Source organism: Galeopterus variegatus, unplaced genomic scaffold (genome assembly GCF_000696425.1).
Source record: "Galeopterus variegatus unplaced genomic scaffold, G_variegatus-3.0.2 Scaffold446, whole genome shotgun sequence".
Taxonomy (NCBI): Eukaryota; Metazoa; Chordata; class Mammalia; order Dermoptera; family Cynocephalidae; genus Galeopterus; species Galeopterus variegatus.
In genome coordinates, this window is record NW_007726557.1 from 351630 (window position 1) to 371796 (window position 20167).

The following is a 20167-nucleotide window of genomic DNA, read 5'->3' on the forward strand; positions in this document are numbered from 1 at the left end:
GGGGTTGGGATCCGTTGCCGGACACGGAAAAAGACAAAAGACAAAAAAAAAAAAAAAAGAGGGCTTTGTGAAGACAGAGGCAGAGGCTGGGGTGACTCTGCCAACGAACGCTGAGGTCTGCCAAGCAGCCGCCAGGGGCCGGAATAGGCGGGAGCAGGTTCTCTCTCAGTCTCCCGAAGGACCCAGCTCTGCAACACCTTGATTTTTCGCTCCTGCCTCTAGAAATTTGAGAGAATAAATGCCTGCTGTTTTAAGCCACCGAGTTTGTGGTCGTGTGCTACGGCAGCGTCATTAGCACTGGTACCGCAGGACCGGAGCACAGACACAAAAACTCGTGCTGCCACCAAGGGACGGGTGGGCAGGTGCTGGGGCATCCACGGGACTCACCGAGCAGGTGGCTCAGCGGCCAGAAAGGGGAGGGTGGACACGTACCCATAGCTCAGACAAAGTACACTCTGAGGCCTGAGATGTGGCTTCCCCCCCAGCAGGTGGCCATGCCACCCGTCCTACCGTGCAGAGGTAACAGGCACGAGGTGCGCCCACGCAACCTCACTGACAGGCCCCTTCCTTCTGGGGGACCTCAAGACACCGTGAGGTGCTGGGCCATCCCAAGCCACCACCGAGGGTCAAGGGTGGCCATATTTGCAGCCCACGCAGGTGGCCCGTGGTCAGGCTCTTTCCTGACTCGGACACACCATTTGCCCATAAGACCAAGATCAAGGGCTGCCATGGGGCCTCTGGGCTCCCGGAGAAAGGGCCGGGTGGCCTGCTACGCCAGCCCTCACTGGGTGGCTCTGCTCTTCCTCCCCTGGTGGCCAGGGCCGGGCTGCCGGGCTCCCTTGTGAGGACCTGTGATCAATCCAACTGGCCTTGGTGTGCAGGGTGCCAGCACGGACCCGAGCGCTGCATGCCCCAGCCTGCCAGCACTGGGCCTGGCGTGTCCGGGTCCTCTGTGAGCTTTCGTTTGCTCGTTGGCTAAATGTGTGGACATTCTTAGCTAATCTGAGTGTTGCGGGAATCATTCAAGTAAAATTTACCAAAAATGCCCGATGGGCTGGCTGGTTAGCTTACTTGGGAGAGCGTGGTGCTGGTAACACCAAGGTCACGGGTTCGAATCCCCGAACCGGCCAGCTATCAAAAGAAAAAAAACAATAGCAACCACAAAACTCCTGGTGGCTTTGAAGGCTGCCTTGCTGTTACTTTGCTGGACATGCAGATGTTTCCGGCAGAGGTGAAGACCCCCCATGGCCACGGTCTTGAGAGAAAGAACATGGGGACTCCCTGGGTTGTCAGACCCTGGACAGACCTCAGTGTGGTCCCGGCTCCCTGGCTGACCCCCTCAGGCCTGGGCTGGCTATGACACGAGGGGCTGCCTGTTCCTGCTCGGCCCCTCAGAGTGGAGTGGGGGTCGCAAAGAGAGGGGAGCCCCCTCTCTCAACCCCAACAGGAAACAGGCCCAGCAGCAGCCTGGCCTCAGCCTGGGCCCGAGCACCCGGGTTCGTGTGCTGGGCTGCCCGGCCCTGGGGTGTGGAACCGATTTATTCGGTAGCTTTGCCGCTGATTAGTTGCAGGTGAGCGGGTGGCACATGGTTCGTGTTGTAACAATATTTTGGGACAATTAGATTGAAACCACATTGTTGACGGCCCCGCTGGCGGCTGGCCTGGGCGCTGCACCCTGCCTGCCCCACCCCTCCTGGGGCCCAGGGGCGGCAAGGCAAGGGGCGGGGAGGGGCTCTCCTGCTGGAGGGGGGCGGACCTCCCCATCCTGACCCACGCTGGGCTCCGGACTCCCCCGCTGGCCTCCCACTGACCTCAGCCTCCGGTTGTTCCATAAAACAGCTGCTGCGAGATTTCCCAGGGCAGGTGGGGAGGGGGCAGCCTCGGGGCCCAGAGCAGGACTTGGGGGCTGGATGTCCTCCCTCCTCCAACAGTGTCTCATCGTGTCCCTGACTCTACCTCTGAGGAGGAGCCCACCAAGCCCCCGCTAACAGACAACCCTCTCCCCTTCCCCGCCAGGAAAGATGGCCTGAGCCCAGCGATTCCAGGAGACAGGGACAGCCAAGGCCTGGTGTTCTGGGCCCAGCTCAACTGCTGGGTGGGGGTCCCCTCTCCTGCGCACTGTTCCCGTCCCCCTCAGCACCACGCCCCGGGCAGAGTGGCCTGGATGCCAGACAACCCTGTCACTGCTGGGAAGCCACACTTCCTGCTCACCCGCTTGGGAGATGTTGAGGGCTCAGGGTCTGTTTGTCCTACAGGGAAGGGGTCCCCTGGGGCCAGGCCCAGGCTCAGAAAGGAATGTGCCAGTGGAGGGGATAGTTGACAAGGCCTGAGCACAAGGGGGGCAGAGTGGGACCCAAGACCTGCCCCCAGCCCCCAAGGAACAGCCAGGAACACCCCGATCCAGGGCAGCAGTGCTGGTGGCTGTGGGTGGGGCTTCAAACGCGGGCATTACACAGCCCACTTTGAGCCTGGGGATTTATGTGGGATGGGGGTAGTGTGCAGGCATGGCACTGCCCAGGGCCAGCGGCGGCTCAGACCCCCTCCCTGCCCTTCTTGAGATGCTGAGGTTACACTGTCAGTGACAGCCCTGTGCATTCTGTGACAACTCCTGGGATGAGGCGGGGTGGGGGTCAGGCTCGGTGTGGGAGGACCCCAGTGCTGGGGCTCCTGGAACAGCTGGCTCCACTTCTCAGCCCCTCATGCCCTCAGACAAGGGGCCTCTGAGAGCAAACCCTCCCCAGCCTGCCGAAGCTCCCCGCTGCCTGCCAGCTGCCTGCCAGCCATCTTCAGGACCCTTTAGGATGCCTGCCCTGGGGTAGGGCATGGGGCGCCCCCTCCGGCACACCTGGGGAACTGTGGTAAGTGGAGAATTTGCTTTTTGCAACAAGATTCTAGTGTTTATTAGGTTTCCAATTTAATTCTAATAATACTTAGCAGTTATGATGTTTCTAATGCTTTCTGAGCACTTGGGGCAATTTTTCCAAGGGGGATTTTCCTGGAGTTCTGCTCACCGTCCCCCACGTCAGCCCTGGCAGACTTCTCATATCCAAGTAACTCCTGCCCCGTGACACAGGCTGGTCTCACCGCCAGGCAGGAGAACACGGGTCCAGGGCTGAATCCTCAGTGTAGGACGTGGGGGGCCGGGAGATGGGGAGTGGTCTGTGGGCTCCCCAGCCCTCTTCAAGTCCCAGCTCCATCCTGGGAGGCCCAGCTGGCACTGGGACACAAGGCTTGGGCCAGGGAGGCCACCAGCTCTCTGGGCCTCTCTGCTCCCGTGCTCAGCTCTCAGAGAGGAAGGACAGTGACGAGGGCACTGCTGAGTCTCTGTGCTGACTTTGTCCTGAGCCCCCATCCTGACCCCAGTAGAGGTGAGGGGCAAGCAGACAGAGGGCCAGGGGCCGCCTCTGACCATGTCCCGCTCCGCTACTGTCCTGGCTGGGGGGCTTCTCAGAGCCTCTCTCCCTGAGGCTCTCCTCCCCACTTCTGGAAGGTACAGGAGGAAGTGGCTGGTGGCTGAGTGCCCTTTGCCAGCCCACCACATGCTCAGCGGCCCAGAGATATAGACCCTCTTCCAACCCTTTTCCAGGTGAGGCTTCTGAGGCCCATGTCAGCCCCCGCCCAGATTCCAATCTAGGCCTAAACCCCCTCAACACGGCTTTGTGCAGGGCTGGCAAGTGGGGATGTGGGGTTGTCATGCCTACCCTATCCTTTGTCCCAAGTCCCAACCCACTGCTGGAGGTCTTGGCCTGGTCCATCGGGAGCTGTTCAGGGACAGGCAGGTGCTATGTCCCAGAGCCCCACCCAGGACAGAAGGGGTGCTCAGGAACACTGACAAAGTGCACAACGTGGCCTGGGTCCCCCGAGTCCTGCTAGGGAGACCTGTGAGCTGCCAGGCCTGGCCAGACCTCCCCATCTCTGGGCCTCAAATTTCCCCTTTGCAGGTGGGTCTCTGGGGCCCTCTGCTGCTCCAGGGCCGGGGGCAGGGCCTCTGCCTCCCTGACTACACCCCCACCGGCCCACCCTCTGAAGCCATACCAGGCTGGGCAGGGGCAGTGGGCAGGCCCCGAGGACCAGCCACCACTACTTCCTAGCTCCTACCTGGAGCACCATGGGCAGGGGTTGCAGTTCATTCTCCATCTCACAGCCTGGCCCAGCTGCAAGTGGGTCCCCGGGAGCCAAGCCCCTGGGGCCCGGGTGCTCTGGACTGTGGCCAGTGGGCTTGTGTGGGCATGGGGGCATGGAGGCAGGGAAGAGCCTGCCCTGGGAGGTTCCAAGAAGAGGGTGACCGGGATGCTGGAGCCAGAGGGGAAACAGAGGCTTTGTGTGGAATGAAAGGGCTGAAGGCACCTGGTTTCGCATGGAGGCAGGGAAGAGCCTGCCCTGGGAGGTTCCAAGAAGAGGGTGACCGGGATGCTGGGGCCAGAGGGGAAACAGAGGCTTTGTGTGGAATGAAAGGGCTGAAGGCACCTGGTTTCTTCTTTTTTTTTTTAAAAGATGACTGGTAAGGGGATCTTAACCCTTGGCGTGGTGTTGNCAGGGAAGGGGTCCCCTGGGGCCAGGCCCAGGCTCAGAAAGGAATGTGCCAGTGGAGGGGATAGTTGACAAGGCCTGAGCACAAGGGGGGCAGAGTGGGACCCAAGACCTGCCCCCAGCCCCCAAGGAACAGCCAGGAACACCCCGATCCAGGGCAGCAGTGCTGGTGGCTGTGGGTGGGGCTTCAAACGCGGGCATTACACAGCCCACTTTGAGCCTGGGGATTTATGTGGGATGGGGGTAGTGTGCAGGCATGGCACTGCCCAGGGCCAGCGGCGGCTCAGACCCCCTCCCTGCCCTTCTTGAGATGCTGAAGTTACACTGTCAGTGACAGCCCTGTGCATTCTGTGACAACTCCTGGGATGAGGCGGGGTGGGGGTCAGGCTCGGTGTGGGAGGACCCCAGTGCTGGGGCTCCTGGAACAGCTGGCTCCACTTCTCAGCCCCTCATGCCCTCAGACAAGGGGCCTCTGAGAGCAAACCCTCCCCAGCCTGCCGAAGCTCCCCGCTGCCTGCCAGCTGCCTGCCAGCCATCTTCAGGACCCTTTAGGATGCCTGCCCTGGGGTAGGGCATGGGGCGCCCCCTCCGGCACACCTGGGGAACTGTGGTAAGTGGAGAATTTGCTTTTTGCAACAAGATTCTAGTGTTTATTAGGTTTCCAATTTAATTCTAATAATACTTAGCAGTTATGATGTTTCTAATGCTTTCTGAGCACTTGGGGCAATTTTTCCAAGGGGGATTTTCCTGGAGTTCTGCTCACCGTCCCCCACGTCAGCCCTGGCAGACTTCTCATATCCAAGTAACTCCTGCCCCGTGACACAGGCTGGTCTCACCGCCAGGCAGGAGAACACGGGTCCAGGGCTGAATCCTCAGTGTAGGACGTGGGGGGCCGGGAGATGGGGAGTGGTCTGTGGGCTCCCCAGCCCTCTTCAAGTCCCAGCTCCATCCTGGGAGGCCCAGCTGGCACTGGGACACAAGGCTTGGGCCAGGGAGGCCACCAGCTCTCTGGGCCTCTCTGCTCCCGTGCTCAGCTCTCAGAGAGGAAGGACAGTGACGAGGGCACTGCTGAGTCTCTGTGCTGACTTTGTCCTGAGCCCCCATCCTGACCCCAGTAGAGGTGAGGGGCAAGCAGACAGAGGGCCAGGGGCCGCCTCTGACCATGTCCCGCTCCGCTACTGTCCTGGCTGGGGGGCTTCTCAGAGCCTCTCTCCCTGAGGCTCTCCTCCCCACTTCTGGAAGGTACAGGAGGAAGTGGCTGGTGGCTGAGTGCCCTTTGCCAGCCCACCACATGCTCAGCGGCCCAGAGATATAGACCCTCTTCCAACCCTTTTCCAGGTGAGGCTTCTGAGGCCCATGTCAGCCCCCGCCCAGATTCCAATCTAGGCCTAAACCCCCTCAACACGGCTTTGTGCAGGGCTGGCAAGTGGGGATGTGGGGTTGTCATGCCTACCCTATCCTTTGTCCCAAGTCCCAACCCACTGCTGGAGGTCTTGGCCTGGTCCATCGGGAGCTGTTCAGGGACAGGCAGGTGCTATGTCCCAGAGCCCCACCCAGGACAGAAGGGGTGCTCAGGAACACTGACAAAGTGCACAACGTGGCCTGGGTCCCCCGAGTCCTGCTAGGGAGACCTGTGAGCTGCCAGGCCTGGCCAGACCTCCCCATCTCTGGGCCTCAAATTTCCCCTTTGCAGGTGGGTCTCTGGGGCCCTCTGCTGCTCCAGGGCCGGGGGCAGGGCCTCTGCCTCCCTGACTACACCCCCACCGGCCCACCCTCTGAAGCCATACCAGGCTGGGCAGGGGCAGTGGGCAGGCCCCGAGGACCAGCCACCACTACTTCCTAGCTCCTACCTGGAGCACCATGGGCAGGGGTTGCAGTTCATTCTCCATCTCACAGCCTGGCCCAGCTGCAAGTGGGTCCCCGGGAGCCAAGCCCCTGGGGCCTGGGTGCTCTGGACTGTGGCCAGTGGGCTTGTGTGGGCATGGGGGCATGGAGGCAGGGAAGAGCCTGCCCTGGGAGGTTCCAAGAAGAGGGTGACCGGGATGCTGGAGCCAGAGGGGAAACAGAGGCTTTGTGTGGAATGAAAGGGCTGAAGGCACCTGGTTTCTTCTTCTTTTTTTTTTTAAAAGATGACTGGTAAGGGGATCTTAACCCTTGGCGTGGTGTTGTCAGCACCACACTCAACCATTGAGCCAACCGGCCATCCCCATATAGGATCTGAACCCGTGGCCTTGGTGTTATAAGCACCGCACTCTCCTGAGTGAGCCACAGGCCGGCCTCACCTGGTTTCTTCTGATCCAGAAATGAGGCCTAGCAGACAGTGTCTCCATCACCAGCCCCTCCCCTGGCCCAGCTGTCAATTACAGTGCTTCCTCCTATCAGGGGTGGGGACATGGCCCAGGATGGCCAATCAGAGGCCAACCGAGGCCATACTTGGGTCACATGGCTGGATCTGAGCACGTGACTGAGCTGGGCCAATCAGCCTTCCTGGCAGTGGGACTCAGCCCAGCAGAGGGCACCCGTGGTCCTTCTCTGGGCTCCATGAGCACGTGGCATTAAGGGTTCGGTTGGGGTCGACTCCCCACCGTGGACAGCCAGGACACCTCAGAGGGGCCGTGGCAGCAGCCGGTCCAGAGCCCTGACCCCCTCCAGCTTCCCTTTCTGCATAAGGGGGTTGTTGGCTTTCTGGGGGCTGTGCCCAGAGAGACCTCCGCCCCAGCATGGGCAAAGAGAGGGTGTGAGCACAGCCCCTGGTGACAGGTGTCGGCCACAACCACTGGAGGACGTCTCCTAGAGCTGCTGTTCTCAGTGGCCCTCAGACCTCGCCTGCGCACCCGCTGGAGTGCAGGTTGGGGCCCCCGGTGCTTGCAGGGCTGAGAAGCCCTGGGGCGGAGATGATGGGGCCCCTTGAAGCCGAGGAATGCAAGAGCCTCCGAGGAGCTGGCAAGGAAGGTTCTTTCAGGAATGGGCTTGGGGAACCCAGGGCCCACACGATGCTGCCTAGAAAACGTGTATTTCTGTAAAAACAAATGAAATGCAGGACTGGGGAAATTGAAATATAATTGAGGCATAAGAGGAATTAATAGTTCTGAGAAGTGGGGGCTCGAGACCCTCACTGCCCTGGCTGGATGGGGTCCCGGTTGGGGTGCGGAGCTGCACTAGCAGTGTGGGGTCAAGGGTCATGGTGGGGGTGCCCTGTGTGAAGCCACTCAGCCTCCCTGTGCCTCAGTGTCCTTCCCTGTGAATAGACCTGATGGTCGCACTTACCAGAGGACTGGCCTGTGGGGCGCAGCGAAAGACCGACTGTGCTGAGGCCTCCTCCCGATGTGCATGGACAGCCCCAGGCTGGGAAGGAAGGTGCCCTAAAGTCTAACCTAAACCCTCCCTGCTGTCCTCTGTCCTTGCCCTGCTTCGTCCTGAAGGCCTCTTCTCTGATAGGAAGGTGGCATCTAAATGCCCTTTCAGTCGCAGCAGCTGTGGGTCTCCCTGGCCTGGGCCCAGCTTGGGGTGGGAGGGGACGGCGAGTATGGGCCAGGGGTGGGCGTAAGCGGGGTGGGGAGGCACTGGGTGGCCTTGCTGCTCAATCCGGCCCCACTCGCTGCCTCTCTCCTCGCATTTCCCCCCACCCCCCGCGTACACCGCACCCAGCCCCCGCAGCACGTCCTGAGCAGGCTCTGCTCCCAGTGCAGGAGTTGCGGACATTTGGGTTGTTTGGGTAACACCATGAAAACAGAGAACACCTTGTACCCGCAGGAAGAGCCCCAGCTCAGGTGGGCTTGTCTTCTCCCCTGTGCATCGGCCACACCTGAGGCCTGGATCCAGCCATCCTTGTGATCTGAGATGTCACAGAGCTCGTTCCGCAGCCCAGCACACACGGATAGAGTTAGTGTACGGGGGGGGCTGTAAATGTGGCTTTTCAACATGAGAGTCTCTCAGGTGAGGACCAGTGGGGGGCCCAGGTGTGAGAGGTGTGAGACACAGGAGAGGGTGTGGTGAGGAGCGATGGGGCAGGAGGGTCTCTGGGAGGGGGTGGGCACCACGGGAGGCCGGCCATGGGGAGAGGTGCAGTGGGGGGGGCACGGGGCAAGGCCCATGGGGGCCCTGGGAGGGCCAGGTGCCCACCCCCCTCAACACAGGGCTGAGCTGGTCCTACATTAGTTACTTTGACGCCCTTTGGAAGCATCAGATATCAGATTATTTCCAAGAGGCCTATGATGACTGGCTTTGCTGGTGGCCTTCCCACACCTTTGACTGCCTGCTGAGGTCCAGGCTGGCAGGACGGCTCATGCGGCCTCCCGAGGGGGCTCCTCTTGTCCTCTTTCCCGCCACATTAGCTTACAATCCATTGTTCATAACTTAGGCACGTAGTCACCGTGGCTACAGGGGCTGCTGGGATATGCAGCCATGTGCCTGGGAGGAAGGGGAACAGATCCGAGGGCCCCTGAGCCCTGGTGGAACAGGTGGCTTGGGCTCGCTGGTCAGGTGAGACCACTCGATCCCCAGCTGGGCAGCCTCGCCCGCATCGAGCTCCCTCCCCTCTGGGCCTCAGCCGCCCGCATGGGGGCTCATCTCGGGGTGGGTGAATGTGGCTTAGTTTTGTAAATCCCAGGCCTTTCCATCTGGGGGAGCCCCATGAGTGAGAAACAGGCAAAGCTGCTTCGGGCACTGCCTGAGTAGCATCCCCCACCCCAATGCCCAGAGACCAGCTGCGGGACAGGGCCCCGGGGTGGCATTGCGGTCCCAGGTGCACAGAGATGTCGATGTCCATCTCTACACAGCCTTCCACGAAGCCTCGGAAGACAAGCAGCGTGGCCAGGGAGGAGGAGACGGGGCGTGAGAGCCCGGGCGTGGGCTGTGGCCCTTTAGAAGCTCTTAGAAATAAGCGGAGGGTTTGAGCCATCGTGACTGGGGTGTGAAAGGGAACCGTGAGGGAACCGGGCGACCATAGAAAGGGAAGTGCAGCGCACTCGTCTGAAATTTCCATGTGATAAAAACAGCACTGGGCCGGCCCGGTGGCGCACTGCTACAGTGTGCCGCTTGGGAGTGCGGCGGCGCTCCTGCCGAGGGTTCGGATCCCACATACAGACCGGCTGCTCATTGGCTGAGCGAGGTACGGGCGCGACACTGAGGGTTGCAATCCGTTGCCGGTCACGAAAAAAGACAAAAAGGAAAAAAAAAAACAAAAACAGCACTGTTAACAAACATGGAGAGATCACACACTCATTGGGGGAATGCGATTTAAAAGCACGATGAGACTCGGCCACACACCTGCCGTGTGACTAAGATTAAAAAGACAGACAGTGTCAGGTGCTGGCGGGGACGTGGGGGAACCAGAGCTCTCGAACACGGCTGGCGGGAATGTCAACGGTGCGGCCACCTTGGAAAGCAGTTTGGCAACATTAGAAAAAATGAAACATACACCTGCCACGTGACCCAGCCATCCCACTCGTAGGTATTTACTGAGAGGACTGAGAACAGACACTCACATAAAGCCTTGCACCCAAACGTTCATAACCGTTTTATGCATAAATAGCCCCAAACTGGAGAGAACCCAATTGTCCAACAACAGGTGAGTGGCACAGAGGCAGTCGGTGCAGACCACGGAATACTGCTCGGCATCAAAGAGGCTAGAACCCCTGTACGCAAGACAGCATGGACGAATCCCAGAATCGTTGTGATAAGCCAAAGCAGTGAGTATGTTCTGCATCAATCCGTTTATTTGAAGTTCTATTTTATTTTACTTATTTTTTTGGCAGCTGGCTGGCTACAGGGATCTGAATTCCTGACCTTGGTGTTACAAGGCTGTGCTCTAACCAACTGAGCTAACCAGCCAGCCCATAGAGTGTATCTCAATAAAGCTAATTAAAAAAAGAACCCAATGAGATTCTATTTGCCACCTAACAGATGACAAAGGTCAGGATGATTGGTAACATCCAGCTTTGCCAAAGATGCAGGGAAACAGACTCTCATCCTCAGGTGGTAATGGAGTCTGGATGTGCTGTCCTCCCGGAACTCATGTGGAAATCTGATCCCCAATGTGGCAGTGTTGGAGGGGTAGTGAGTTCTCACTCTACTAGTTCCCAGGAGAGCTGGTAGTTTAAAAGACCCCGGCACCTCCCCTCTCTCTCTTGCTTCCTCTTGCCATGTGATCTGCTTGTACCCGCCGGCTGCCTGCCACTTTCCACTGTGAGTAGAAGCAGCCGGAGGCCCGTGCCAGATGGAGCTGTCCCAGAATCATAAGCCAAATAAACCTCTGTTCTTTATACATTACCCAGTCTCAGGTATTCTGTTATAGCAGCACAAAATGGACTAATACAGGCAGGGAGGGATGTGCATATCGGATGTGTATGTTTGCTGGGCAATTTGGTGATATCGAGCAAAATATGAAATATTCAAACCTTTTAACCTGGTGATTTGTCTTCTCGGAATTTTATCTTGCAGATATACTTGCATAAGGGCATAAAGATACATGAACAGAGATGTCCTTTGCAGTGAAATTTGTCATGTTGAAAAATTAGAAGCAACTTAAATGTCCAACAGGAAGACTCAGGCTAAATATGCATAAACTGACCAACTGTCCCAGAGTGCCTGGGGAACCCCTTAATCCCCCCAATCCAGGATGGTCAGTTGCTCTAAACACACTGTGAGGGCCAACCCCGTGGCTCACTCGGGAGAGTGCGGCGCTGGGAGTGCAGTGGTGCTCCCGCCTCGGGTTCGGATCCTATATAGTGATGACCGGTGCTCTCACTGGCTGAGCGCTGTGCGGGCGACACTAAGCCAAGGGTTGCGATCCCCTTACCGGTCACAAAAAAAAGACAAATAAAATAAAATAAAATAACATAAAATAAACACACTGTGATGCACACAGGCGAAGGAATAGTACAAAGTCACGAAAAATAGCATGTGGATCTGTCGGTGCCACTATGGAAGATCTCCAACTGATATTAACTAAAACAAAAGAAACACCAGGTTGCCAGTGGCAGGTATAGGATTAGGTTTTTTAAGACTGCACGTGTAATAAACGCCCCCACTTGCGTGGAGAATATCTGGGAGGGCGGTCGGGAGCAGTTTGCAGACGCCGTCTCTGGAGACTGGGATGTGGGGGAGAGGCCAACGTTTGCTTCATATCCATTGTACCATTGGAGTCATTTACTTTGTGTGTGTATGGATTTTATAATTAAAAAAATATTTTCTAAAGGAGGAGTGACCTTGATCTGCAGTCAGAGGCAGGTGGGGGGAGCCTCTGAATTACAGCCACAATCAGGTAGGCTGGGGCGGAGGCAGGCGTCTCCAAGGCCAAAGCCTTCAGCAGGGGAGGAGGGCCAGGAGGGGAGGGGCGTCCCAAGGTCAAGGTCAAGGTCTGGGAGACCTTAACCCTGGGGCGGCCTTCTTACTTCTTCCCCTGGAGGTGGACCCCTCTTGCTGCGGGCAGCCCCCAGACACTGGTCTCTAAGTAAATTGACTGGCGGGGGCCCTGAGCCTGGCTAATTCCTGTGTTTTAATGAGTGGGAAGATGAGGTTTTATTCATCACTGGGGCTTTAAAAATTGCAGTAAAGTGGCCCACTTTATAAAGAAAAAATCAATAGCAAAAAGAAAACAGGAATATGTAAATGGACGGAGTGACAAAAAGCAGGCCAATTACCCCCCAAAATGAGACATAGTTATGGCTCCATTAACTCAATTATATTTTCAAAAGGATTTCTTACGAGGCCCCCACCCCACCCGCACATGCCTGTAATTTTTACATCAACTTCAAGCCATTAAGTTGCATTAAATTATTTTGTGGGAGAGAGAGGGGTGTTTGGGAAGAGAGAGCTGCAGGCTGCCCTGTCCGGCTGCACTGGGGAACTGGGGTCAGGTGTGGGCAGGCAGAGGGGACTCCAGTGGGCAAGTCCCAGGGGCAGGCTCCAGCTTTTCAGTCCTTAAAGAGAATGTGGGGGCTGGCCTGTGGCTCACTCGGGAGAGTGCGGTGCTGATAACACCAAGGCCCCAGGTTTGGATCCCATATAGGGATGGCCGGTTCGCTCACTGGCTGAGCGTGGTGCTGACAACACCAAGCCAAGGGTTGAGATCCCCTTACCAGTCATCTTTTAAAAAAAAAAAAAAAAAGAGAATGCGGAAGGGGCGCCACCAGCCTCCCCTAGATGTGGCTGGACCAGAGACCGGCCAGGGCTGCAAGCCACTCTGGGCCCGGTTCCTGCAGTCCCAAGTCCCCTAGGCCCCACCCCTGCATTTTTATCCCCAGATGGTCACTGCTGTACCCTCCCCCCAAAAGGTGGGCCCTGCAGACGCCAAATCTACACATGAGCACTTATCCTTGCTGGCTTCGTGAGTCTTTTCTGTCTCATTAGAGTTAGAAAACTTAATTTTTTTGGAGAAATGGAATAATAAAGTTATATTTAACAAAACACCAAGACTGGGGACTAAGCGTGTATATATTTGATACCTGTTCTTCATACAGCACTCAGCGGGTAGAGACCCCTGAAAACCAAAGATCCTGAAGGACGCTGGGTGTGACTTTGTTCAACCACAGACCACCACTGGTTTGCTCGGACACGCTGCCAACGCCCTGAAATCCCAGAGCCCACGCACAGTTCCCAGCTGGTTTTTATGGATGTTCCTGGCCCTGAGGCCTGGGGGCTGTAACCTGCTTTCTCATGTCAGGTGGCCCCCAGGGAGCTGATGCCTGCCCTACATAAGTCTGTGCCTGGCCACATGGGACCAAGCACGTCATGCCATGGATTTCAAATGGCGTTGAGGATGAGGAGGCTGGGACATGGGGGGGGAGGGGGGGCACCTTCAGACAGAATGCCCAGGGTCACCGGGCCAGGGTCTCCAGCCAGGAATATAAAACCAGCCAGTGGTGGAGAAATGAGGGCAGAGATTGGGCTGAGCAGTGGGGTTGGGAGTGTTCCAAGGCACAAGCCAGAGCTGCTCCAGGAACTCAGGCTGGGAAGCCAGAGCCAGTGCAGTGAAGGGTTAAACCACGGAACAGAAGAAACCAATCTGCCCCCTCTGCCTTGCTGGGGGCCTCACACCCAGGCAGCAAGAAGAGAGGGGCAGACCTGGGCAGGGTGCACAGACTGGTCCTACGAGGCCCCTTTCAGGGTCCCAAGGGTCTCCCCCATTGGCCAGAGGCTGTGGGGGGAGCAGAACTGAGGGAGGAGGGGGAAGATGCCCTCTGACCTGCACCTGCAGGGATGATGGCATTGAGGGGCCACTTTAGCCCCCTGTAACCCCTGTCACCCCCACAAGCACCCCAAGCTTGCCGAGCTGACACAGCTGCAAGATAAGCCCCGTTTGAGAGCCTGGGGCAGAGGAGCGACGGGGCGGTGGAAAACACCGTGTGCATGTGCGTGTACGTGTGTGCGTGCGTGTGCATGCGTGTACATGTGTGTGTGCACGCGAGAGACAAGGACGCACCCCCAGATCTCACGGCCTGCCTGCCAGGCCTTCAGGAGCCTCCTGGGCCCCAACGGTGGGCTCCCAGGTGGAGGCTGAGGCTGCTTGGAAGGATCATCACCCCCAGTGAGGGTGTGGTCATCGGGCTCTGGCAACACTGGGGAGAAGTCGGGCAGGAGAGTAGGGGGCACGTGGCTGGGCCCATGGGGGCGACCCCAGGAGAGAGAGCAGGGAGGAGCTCTGGGGACCGGCTTCCGCAGGGTCGTGCTCACAGATGGGTGGCTGGGAAGTCCCACTCTGCCCACCTGCAGGGCGGGGAGGACTTGGTCAGGGCCCAGGGCAGCTGGATGTCGTCATCTGGGAGGGTGGGTGTGACCAGCCAGCATGTGGGCAGTGTCCCTCCTAGGCCCCCGCTGCCCAGCTCCGCTCAGCAGGAGGCCGCCTGGCCTCCCTGTCTGCTCCACCCGGCCTCCTCCTCTTGGTCTCTCTCTCCTGTCTCTCTCTGGATGTACGTCTGTCTGCTCACCTCTGTCTCTCTCACTCCAATCTCCTTCCATCTCCCTGCACCCCCTGCCCCACCCTGCCTGGCACAGCTGCCCAGAGGTGCCCACACTTGCTGACAGTCTCCTGTGGAGGCCTCTGCCGCGGCCGCCCGCTCCTTACCGGTGGACGCTCTCCCCGGCCTTCACAGTCTCCTTGCACGGTTCCCGCCACAGCCTCTGCCGTGGAGCACGTGGGCTACAGGGCCCGCTCCTCCTGTCTGCCGGCCCCCAAACTTGGCCACTTCGTTCCTGGAGGACAGGGACCTTTGCATCCTTCTCAATCTCTTCCCCGCGTGGCGTCTCCTCCCTGATCCCTGACCCGCAGGAGGCTGCTGGCTTGTTTGGGGCAAGACCATCCCTTTTATTTCTTTTGGCTTCTCCCACCACAAAGGACAGTACCTGGTACCCCAGACAAAGGGCGAGATCTGGTGACCGTGGGCCTTGGGGCTGTGGCAGCCGTAGCCAGATGGGTGGCCCACAGCTGGGGGAACACTGGTGGCCCAGGAACTGATCAGTGACAGGGACATAGAAAAGCTCAGCAGGGCCAGGCCAGGCTCTTGGGAGGAGACCTCCTGAGGCCCCCGGCTGGTGACTGTTGGGACCCATCCCCCACCCGAGGACTGGATGTCATGATGTGGCTCCTGCAGGCTGTGGCCGTAACACAGTGCCCAGGGCCTGGGCAGGGTGACCAGAGAGGTCCCAGGCCCAGCTTGGCTGTCCAGCAGCAGGCCACTGGGCACCTACCCAGCCCACCAGCCTCCCTTGCCTTGGTCATAAACCGGGCTGATTGAGTGCAGTTGCCACACGGTGGGGTCGGGTGAGCAATGAGTGAGTGGGAAGCCACAGGTGCCCCTTCCACCACCCGAGGAGCGGGCAGGAGGCCTCCTGCCTTCTCCTCCAGTGGGCAGCCGCAGGGGCCCCGTCTGGGGTTTCCAGGCCACCCCAGTGCAGGGGATTTGTAGGGGTGGGGTCAGCTTGGAGGGGGGCAGTTCCTGGCCACCAGGCTGAAGCCTGCCACTCGTCCCCAGGGGCTGGCAGGGCTGAGTGCAGGGATCCGCAAGGTGAGGGGGGTGCCCTTGAAGGCTCAGCCACCCTACACTGAGGTCCAGGCACCAAGGTCACCGCTAGCCCGGGCGCTGCACAGGAAGACGGGAGGGGTGATGGGGAGGTTATGGTGGGAAGGGAGGAGGGCAGAGGACGGAAATAAAAAGAGATTACATTTTTAAAAGGTACTCAGGCTGTCTGCTGACTCCGTCCCTGGTCTCCATCCATTTTATGGCCTGACCGGCTCAGCAGCTGGGCCTTGTCCCTCAGGGGCGTGCGGGGGGTGGGGGTGGGAGCCAAGCCCCCCCAGGCCGCCTGGCCAATGCGCCACCTCGCCCCCCGCGCGGCTTCCCCCTGGACCGCCCCGGCCGCAGGAGCCCAGCTCTGCAGGGCGGGGGCGCTCCGTGCAGGTGGGACCCTGAGGGTGCAGGGGAGGCTGCCCCGGTGGGCGGTCGTGATCGCGGCCCATCCATCCCCCTGACAGGTCAATTTTCTCCCGTGTTTTACAGGAGCTTTCAGGCCAGGAAATGTGACGGGGCCGCTGATTTATCTGCTCACGTGGTCTTTGTTCACCAGCCACGCTCCAGCCCCCCCGCCACGGGCTGGAGGACATCTCCCCCAAGGGGATCCCTGCCCTCAGCTCTGGGGACTGGCACTGAGTGTGCCCGAGCGCAGGCTGCCCTCTGTGAGATGGGGCCAGTGTCCCATCGAAGGCGCCGCCACCGTGAGTTTTCGCGCGAAGGGCTGGCCGGCAGGAGTTTGAGTTTCTTGGCAGTGGGGCGCTGTCACCTGGTGCGGTGGCGATCTGGGGGCAAGCGCGGCCAGGAGGGCTGTGTCTCTCAGCAAGGGCGCAGAGGGATGCGGCTGGATGAGGGAGGGAGACCCCGTCCCTTCCTCCCCGGGTGTTCCTTACACAGTAGGACTTTTCTTTCTCATACTCGCAGTTCTCCCCCATTTCACACCTGCGGGCCTGGGGGGACCGGCTCAGCCCGGCTCCTCTGGGGGAGGGAGCAGTGAAGACTGGTAGCAACCACCACCCCCAACCACCTGCTGAAGTGATGAAATCTTTCCTGTACAATCGACAAGCTCTGATCTTTTGTAAAGTGGTATAGAGAAAAAAATTGTGTTTAATAAACTTGTAGCAGACATTGCACGAGAAAACAGCTCAGCTTCACAGGGTCCCTGGCCCTGCCAACCCTGCCTCTGCCAGGTGCAACCCCAACCCCTTTCAAACAGAATTCTGGGACCTGGTGCTGTGGGGTCCTCCTGTGCATCCCCCACCTGCACCTGCATGGCAGCGTTTTGTCATATGCTTGTTGATATCCTAAGTGACGCTACTGCTGCTAAACAGGCAAGACGCCCCAAGCCCCAGCTCCATCTCCACTGATGCCTGGGGCTCCCCCTGAAGAAGCTGCTACCTGGTGCTCAGGGCTCCAAGAAGAGGACGGGTCCTGTCCCTGACCGCTTGGGCTCCCCTTCAGGTGGGCAGATGCAAACCCGGCATAGTGGGAGGCTGGCCTGGGGCACGTTGCCTGCCAGGAGACCCCAGTCTTGAGCACGGGGCTCTGCCCTGGAGACTGGCAGGGGTCATGCATGATTCTTGGCCGAGGGACCCCCACAGCCTAGTGGGCTCTGCCACCAGCAGGGAGGCCCAGAAGCCCCAGCACCCAGCCCTGAAGGAACCGCCCGAGGCCCAGCAGGTGCCTCTGCCTTCCCTCCCCCGGCCCGAGACCCCTCTTCTCCCAGCCGTTCTACCAGCCCCTGAGCCATTTCTCACATTTTTAACAAATGTCTTTACCAAGAAACAGGTGGCTTCATGGGTGGCAGTCAGTGCCATTGCAGCGGGCCCGGACTAGGAGAGCCCTGTGGTTTAATGCTACCCTGAAATTCCTGATAACGTTGTCTCTGAGCTTGTGTTTTGTGAGGTCCGGGGGGACCGTGGATGGAGCACGCCCGTGTGCAGAGCTGCTGCATGCAGTGGACATGTCTGTGCCGGTCCTCGAGGACACTTTTGCACACAGGGTCTGCAGTGCTCAGTGAGCACAGGACCTGGTGGATCCGTGGTGCCTCCCGAGGTCGGCGGGGCCCAGGGCTACAGGGTAAGAGCGTCCTGTGGGAGGCGTGGGCGGCTGCCAGCCCTGCAGGCCACAGTTTCCATTAGAACCAGAAATCGCTTCAATCGTGGAGAGGAAGCGATGGCTTCTCAGGAACACGAGCGACCAAGGAGCTCTCTCTCCCCTGGGTCAGCCGGCTGCTTCTGCTCAGGAGGACGACATAGAGGGAAAGGGGAAAGCGGGCAGCCGCTCCTGCCCTTCCCGCACCAGCGACGGGAGGCGGCGGGCCTGGGCAGTGTGCACGTGCGCCGAGAAGTGACACAAGCAGGCGAGCGGCTGTGCGGCGTCCGTGCTGTTTTGGTGGTAACGAAACCACGGGCATGTCCCGGCTGCAAAATATGAACCGTGTGACTTCAGCGACTCCACCTGTATTTGCGCGTCAGGCTGGCACTGCGCAGCACGAAGTGAACGGCAAAAGGCAGCCAGTAATCTAAACTTAAAATTTTTATTGACATTAGAACGACATTAAATAGCAAATAAAAACCACCACGGCAAGTGTGGAAGAAAGGCAGAAGCGCTGCACCTCAGGACCGTTCACGGCGTCTTTCCTGCCCTCTGAACAAGGGCCCCCAGTTCTCAGTTTGCACTGGGCCCCGCTGATTTTGTGGCAGCGTCTGCAGATAGCGGAGTGGACTTGCTCTTCCCCATGGGCTCGGGGTCGCAGTGACAGGAAAGCCAGGCCTGGGTACTCTTGGGACTCTCCTGGTGGAGTGACTTTCCCACATACAGCCTTGAACACTGGTGAGTTCAGTTCCATCAGCTGAGAAACGAGGTGACCTTGTGGCTCAGCCCCTAGGGAGGCGCTCACCACACAAGGGTCCCTTTCACGACCCCTGTTGGGGCTGGGGGCCCCCGCGAAGGGTTGTGGGTGGCTTCCTGAGGCTCTGTTCTTCACCAGGAGCTGAGGGATGGGATGGGCGTGGGGACCGCCACCACCATCCACCGCTGAGATGCTGAGCTCAGGATGTGTCTGTGCGGGGCGTGGGAAAGGAAAAAAACCCGGCAGAGGGCTGGGGATGCGACCGCAAGGCATGACAAAGGGCATGCAGTGGCCACTGCACACTTTTGAAGTCTCTCCCTGCCAGTGCCCAGCTGACAGTCCCACGTGTCCCGCCCTCTTTCCCCTGGCCACATCCCAGCATCCAAGGGCAGGCAGCCTGGGGGCCTGTGCATGGGAGGGTGGGCCGTCGGGGCCGTCCTCTGGGGCTGGTGTCCCACTCTCAGGTTCCGCTGTCTGCACCAGCCATCCCCACCCTCCGTTTGGTCCCTGGGACCTCAGCCTGTCCCCGGGCCGAGGAGAGCCCGCTGCCCACTGCCGGCTCAGGTGCAGGTAGTGTGTGAGACTCCCTTCTCTCTGGGGGCTGCTGGGAGAGAGGAGACAGACTGAGGAGCCTGGGACTGGGAATTCAAGTCTGATTGACCCTCGTCATCAGCCCCGGATACTGGGGGCCCTGGCTGTGCCCTGGGTGCCCAGGGTTTGGGGCTTAGCACCCCCCTAGCCTGGAATTTCTTACATCTCCTGCTTTATCTGGACACTTCACCCACATGTTGCATCCCGTCCTGTAACGCGTCTGTGTTTGTTTGGGCACCGATAACAGCAACGACCATAATACTAGCCGGGGGCAGTCCAGGGCGCTTTCATGACACCTGACGAGGAAGGTACAGTGACTGCCACCTCCACTCCCAGGAGACAGAAGGCCTGTGACCTCCCAGGGTCCCAGTAAAAGGCCAGTCTTTCACGAGCAATGTCTGATGACCACGAAAAGGAGGTGTTAGAGCCCATGGTGGCCACTTTAGGGGAGGAAGGTCCTCGTTGTGTGCCATCTGTGTGCCAGGCTCTCTGTGGGAGGGAGGGGTGGCTAGCGCTGTATGTCAGCGGAGGAGACAGAGGCTCCAGGAAGACGCTGGCCTGTGGCTGGCCGGAGGGCCGGGAGAGGTGAGGAAGCTGAGCCCAGGGCCTCGTCCGGTCTGGAGCCCGCCGCCCTCACGCCGGGGCCACACAGTCTGCCTTTGTTCATTTGGGGTGACAGATCCCACAGCGGCTGGGCATTCTTACCCGTCAAAGGTGAATTCTATTCCTGGCCATGGGACGGGGCCTAAGGATTAGATAAGAGTCTGGGGTGTACCCGGAGGGCCTGGCCAGTGCTGGCACACAGTGACTCAGCCTGGCCCGGGGTGGCCTAGAACTAGCTTCTCTTAAACCCCCCTGCCCTTGGCCCCTGCAGCCTTCGCTTGCCGCCTGGGACCCCCACCTCCATGAAGGCCACCCACCCCCCAGGGCCCAGCTCCAGCCCTCTGCCTGGGGAGCGGCAGGGCCTGTGTCCCTGAGGGAGCCTGTCCTGCAGTCCCCACCTGCTCTCCCTGTCTCCATCAGTCCTCGCCTGTCACCAGCTTTAATTACCCAGGCTCCATCTGCCTGGGCCCTGCACAGCTGGGGAGGCTCTTGGGAGCACGGCCCCAGCCCGGGCACGCCACATTCCTGCATACCTCCCCGGGGCTGCTGTCCTGCCTGGGGGGCTGCAGCTGCTGGATGG

The 20167-nt window shown here is 59.4% G+C and overlaps 1 protein-coding gene and 1 non-coding gene across 2 annotated transcripts; both read left to right on the plus strand.

Annotated features, from left to right (window-relative positions):
- The first annotated feature begins 1056 nt into the window (after positions 1-1056).
- Positions 1057-1130, plus strand: TRNAT-GGU. Its single transcript has one exon. It is a non-coding gene; the product is annotated as a tRNA-Thr (tRNA).
- An 8154-nt stretch (positions 1131-9284) lies between these two features.
- Positions 9285-19893, plus strand: TMEM105 (transmembrane protein 105). Its single transcript, XM_008568848.1, has 5 exons — positions 9285-9363; positions 16029-16243; positions 17844-17936; positions 18858-18963; positions 19859-19893. Exons 1-5 carry the CDS (start codon positions 9285-9287, stop codon positions 19891-19893), a joined length of 528 nt encoding a protein of 175 aa, XP_008567070.1.
- The last annotated feature ends 274 nt before the right edge of the window (positions 19894-20167 follow it).

What these genes read in the sequence shown, in the direction of transcription:
- TMEM105 (XM_008568848.1), top strand. Translation starts at nt 9,285, where the DNA reads ATGTCGATGTCCATCTCTACACAGCCTTCCACGAAGCCTCGGAAGACA. An exon ending in CAGGGAGGAGGAGACGGGGC is followed by an intron (nt 9,364 to 16,028) that starts GTGAGAGCCCGG and finishes CGTGTTTTACAG; the next exon opens with GAGCTTTCAGGCCAGGAAAT. An exon ending in GCGTCCGTGCTGTTTTGGTG is followed by an intron (nt 17,937 to 18,857) that starts GTAACGAAACCA and finishes TCCCACTCTCAG; the next exon opens with GTTCCGCTGTCTGCACCAGC.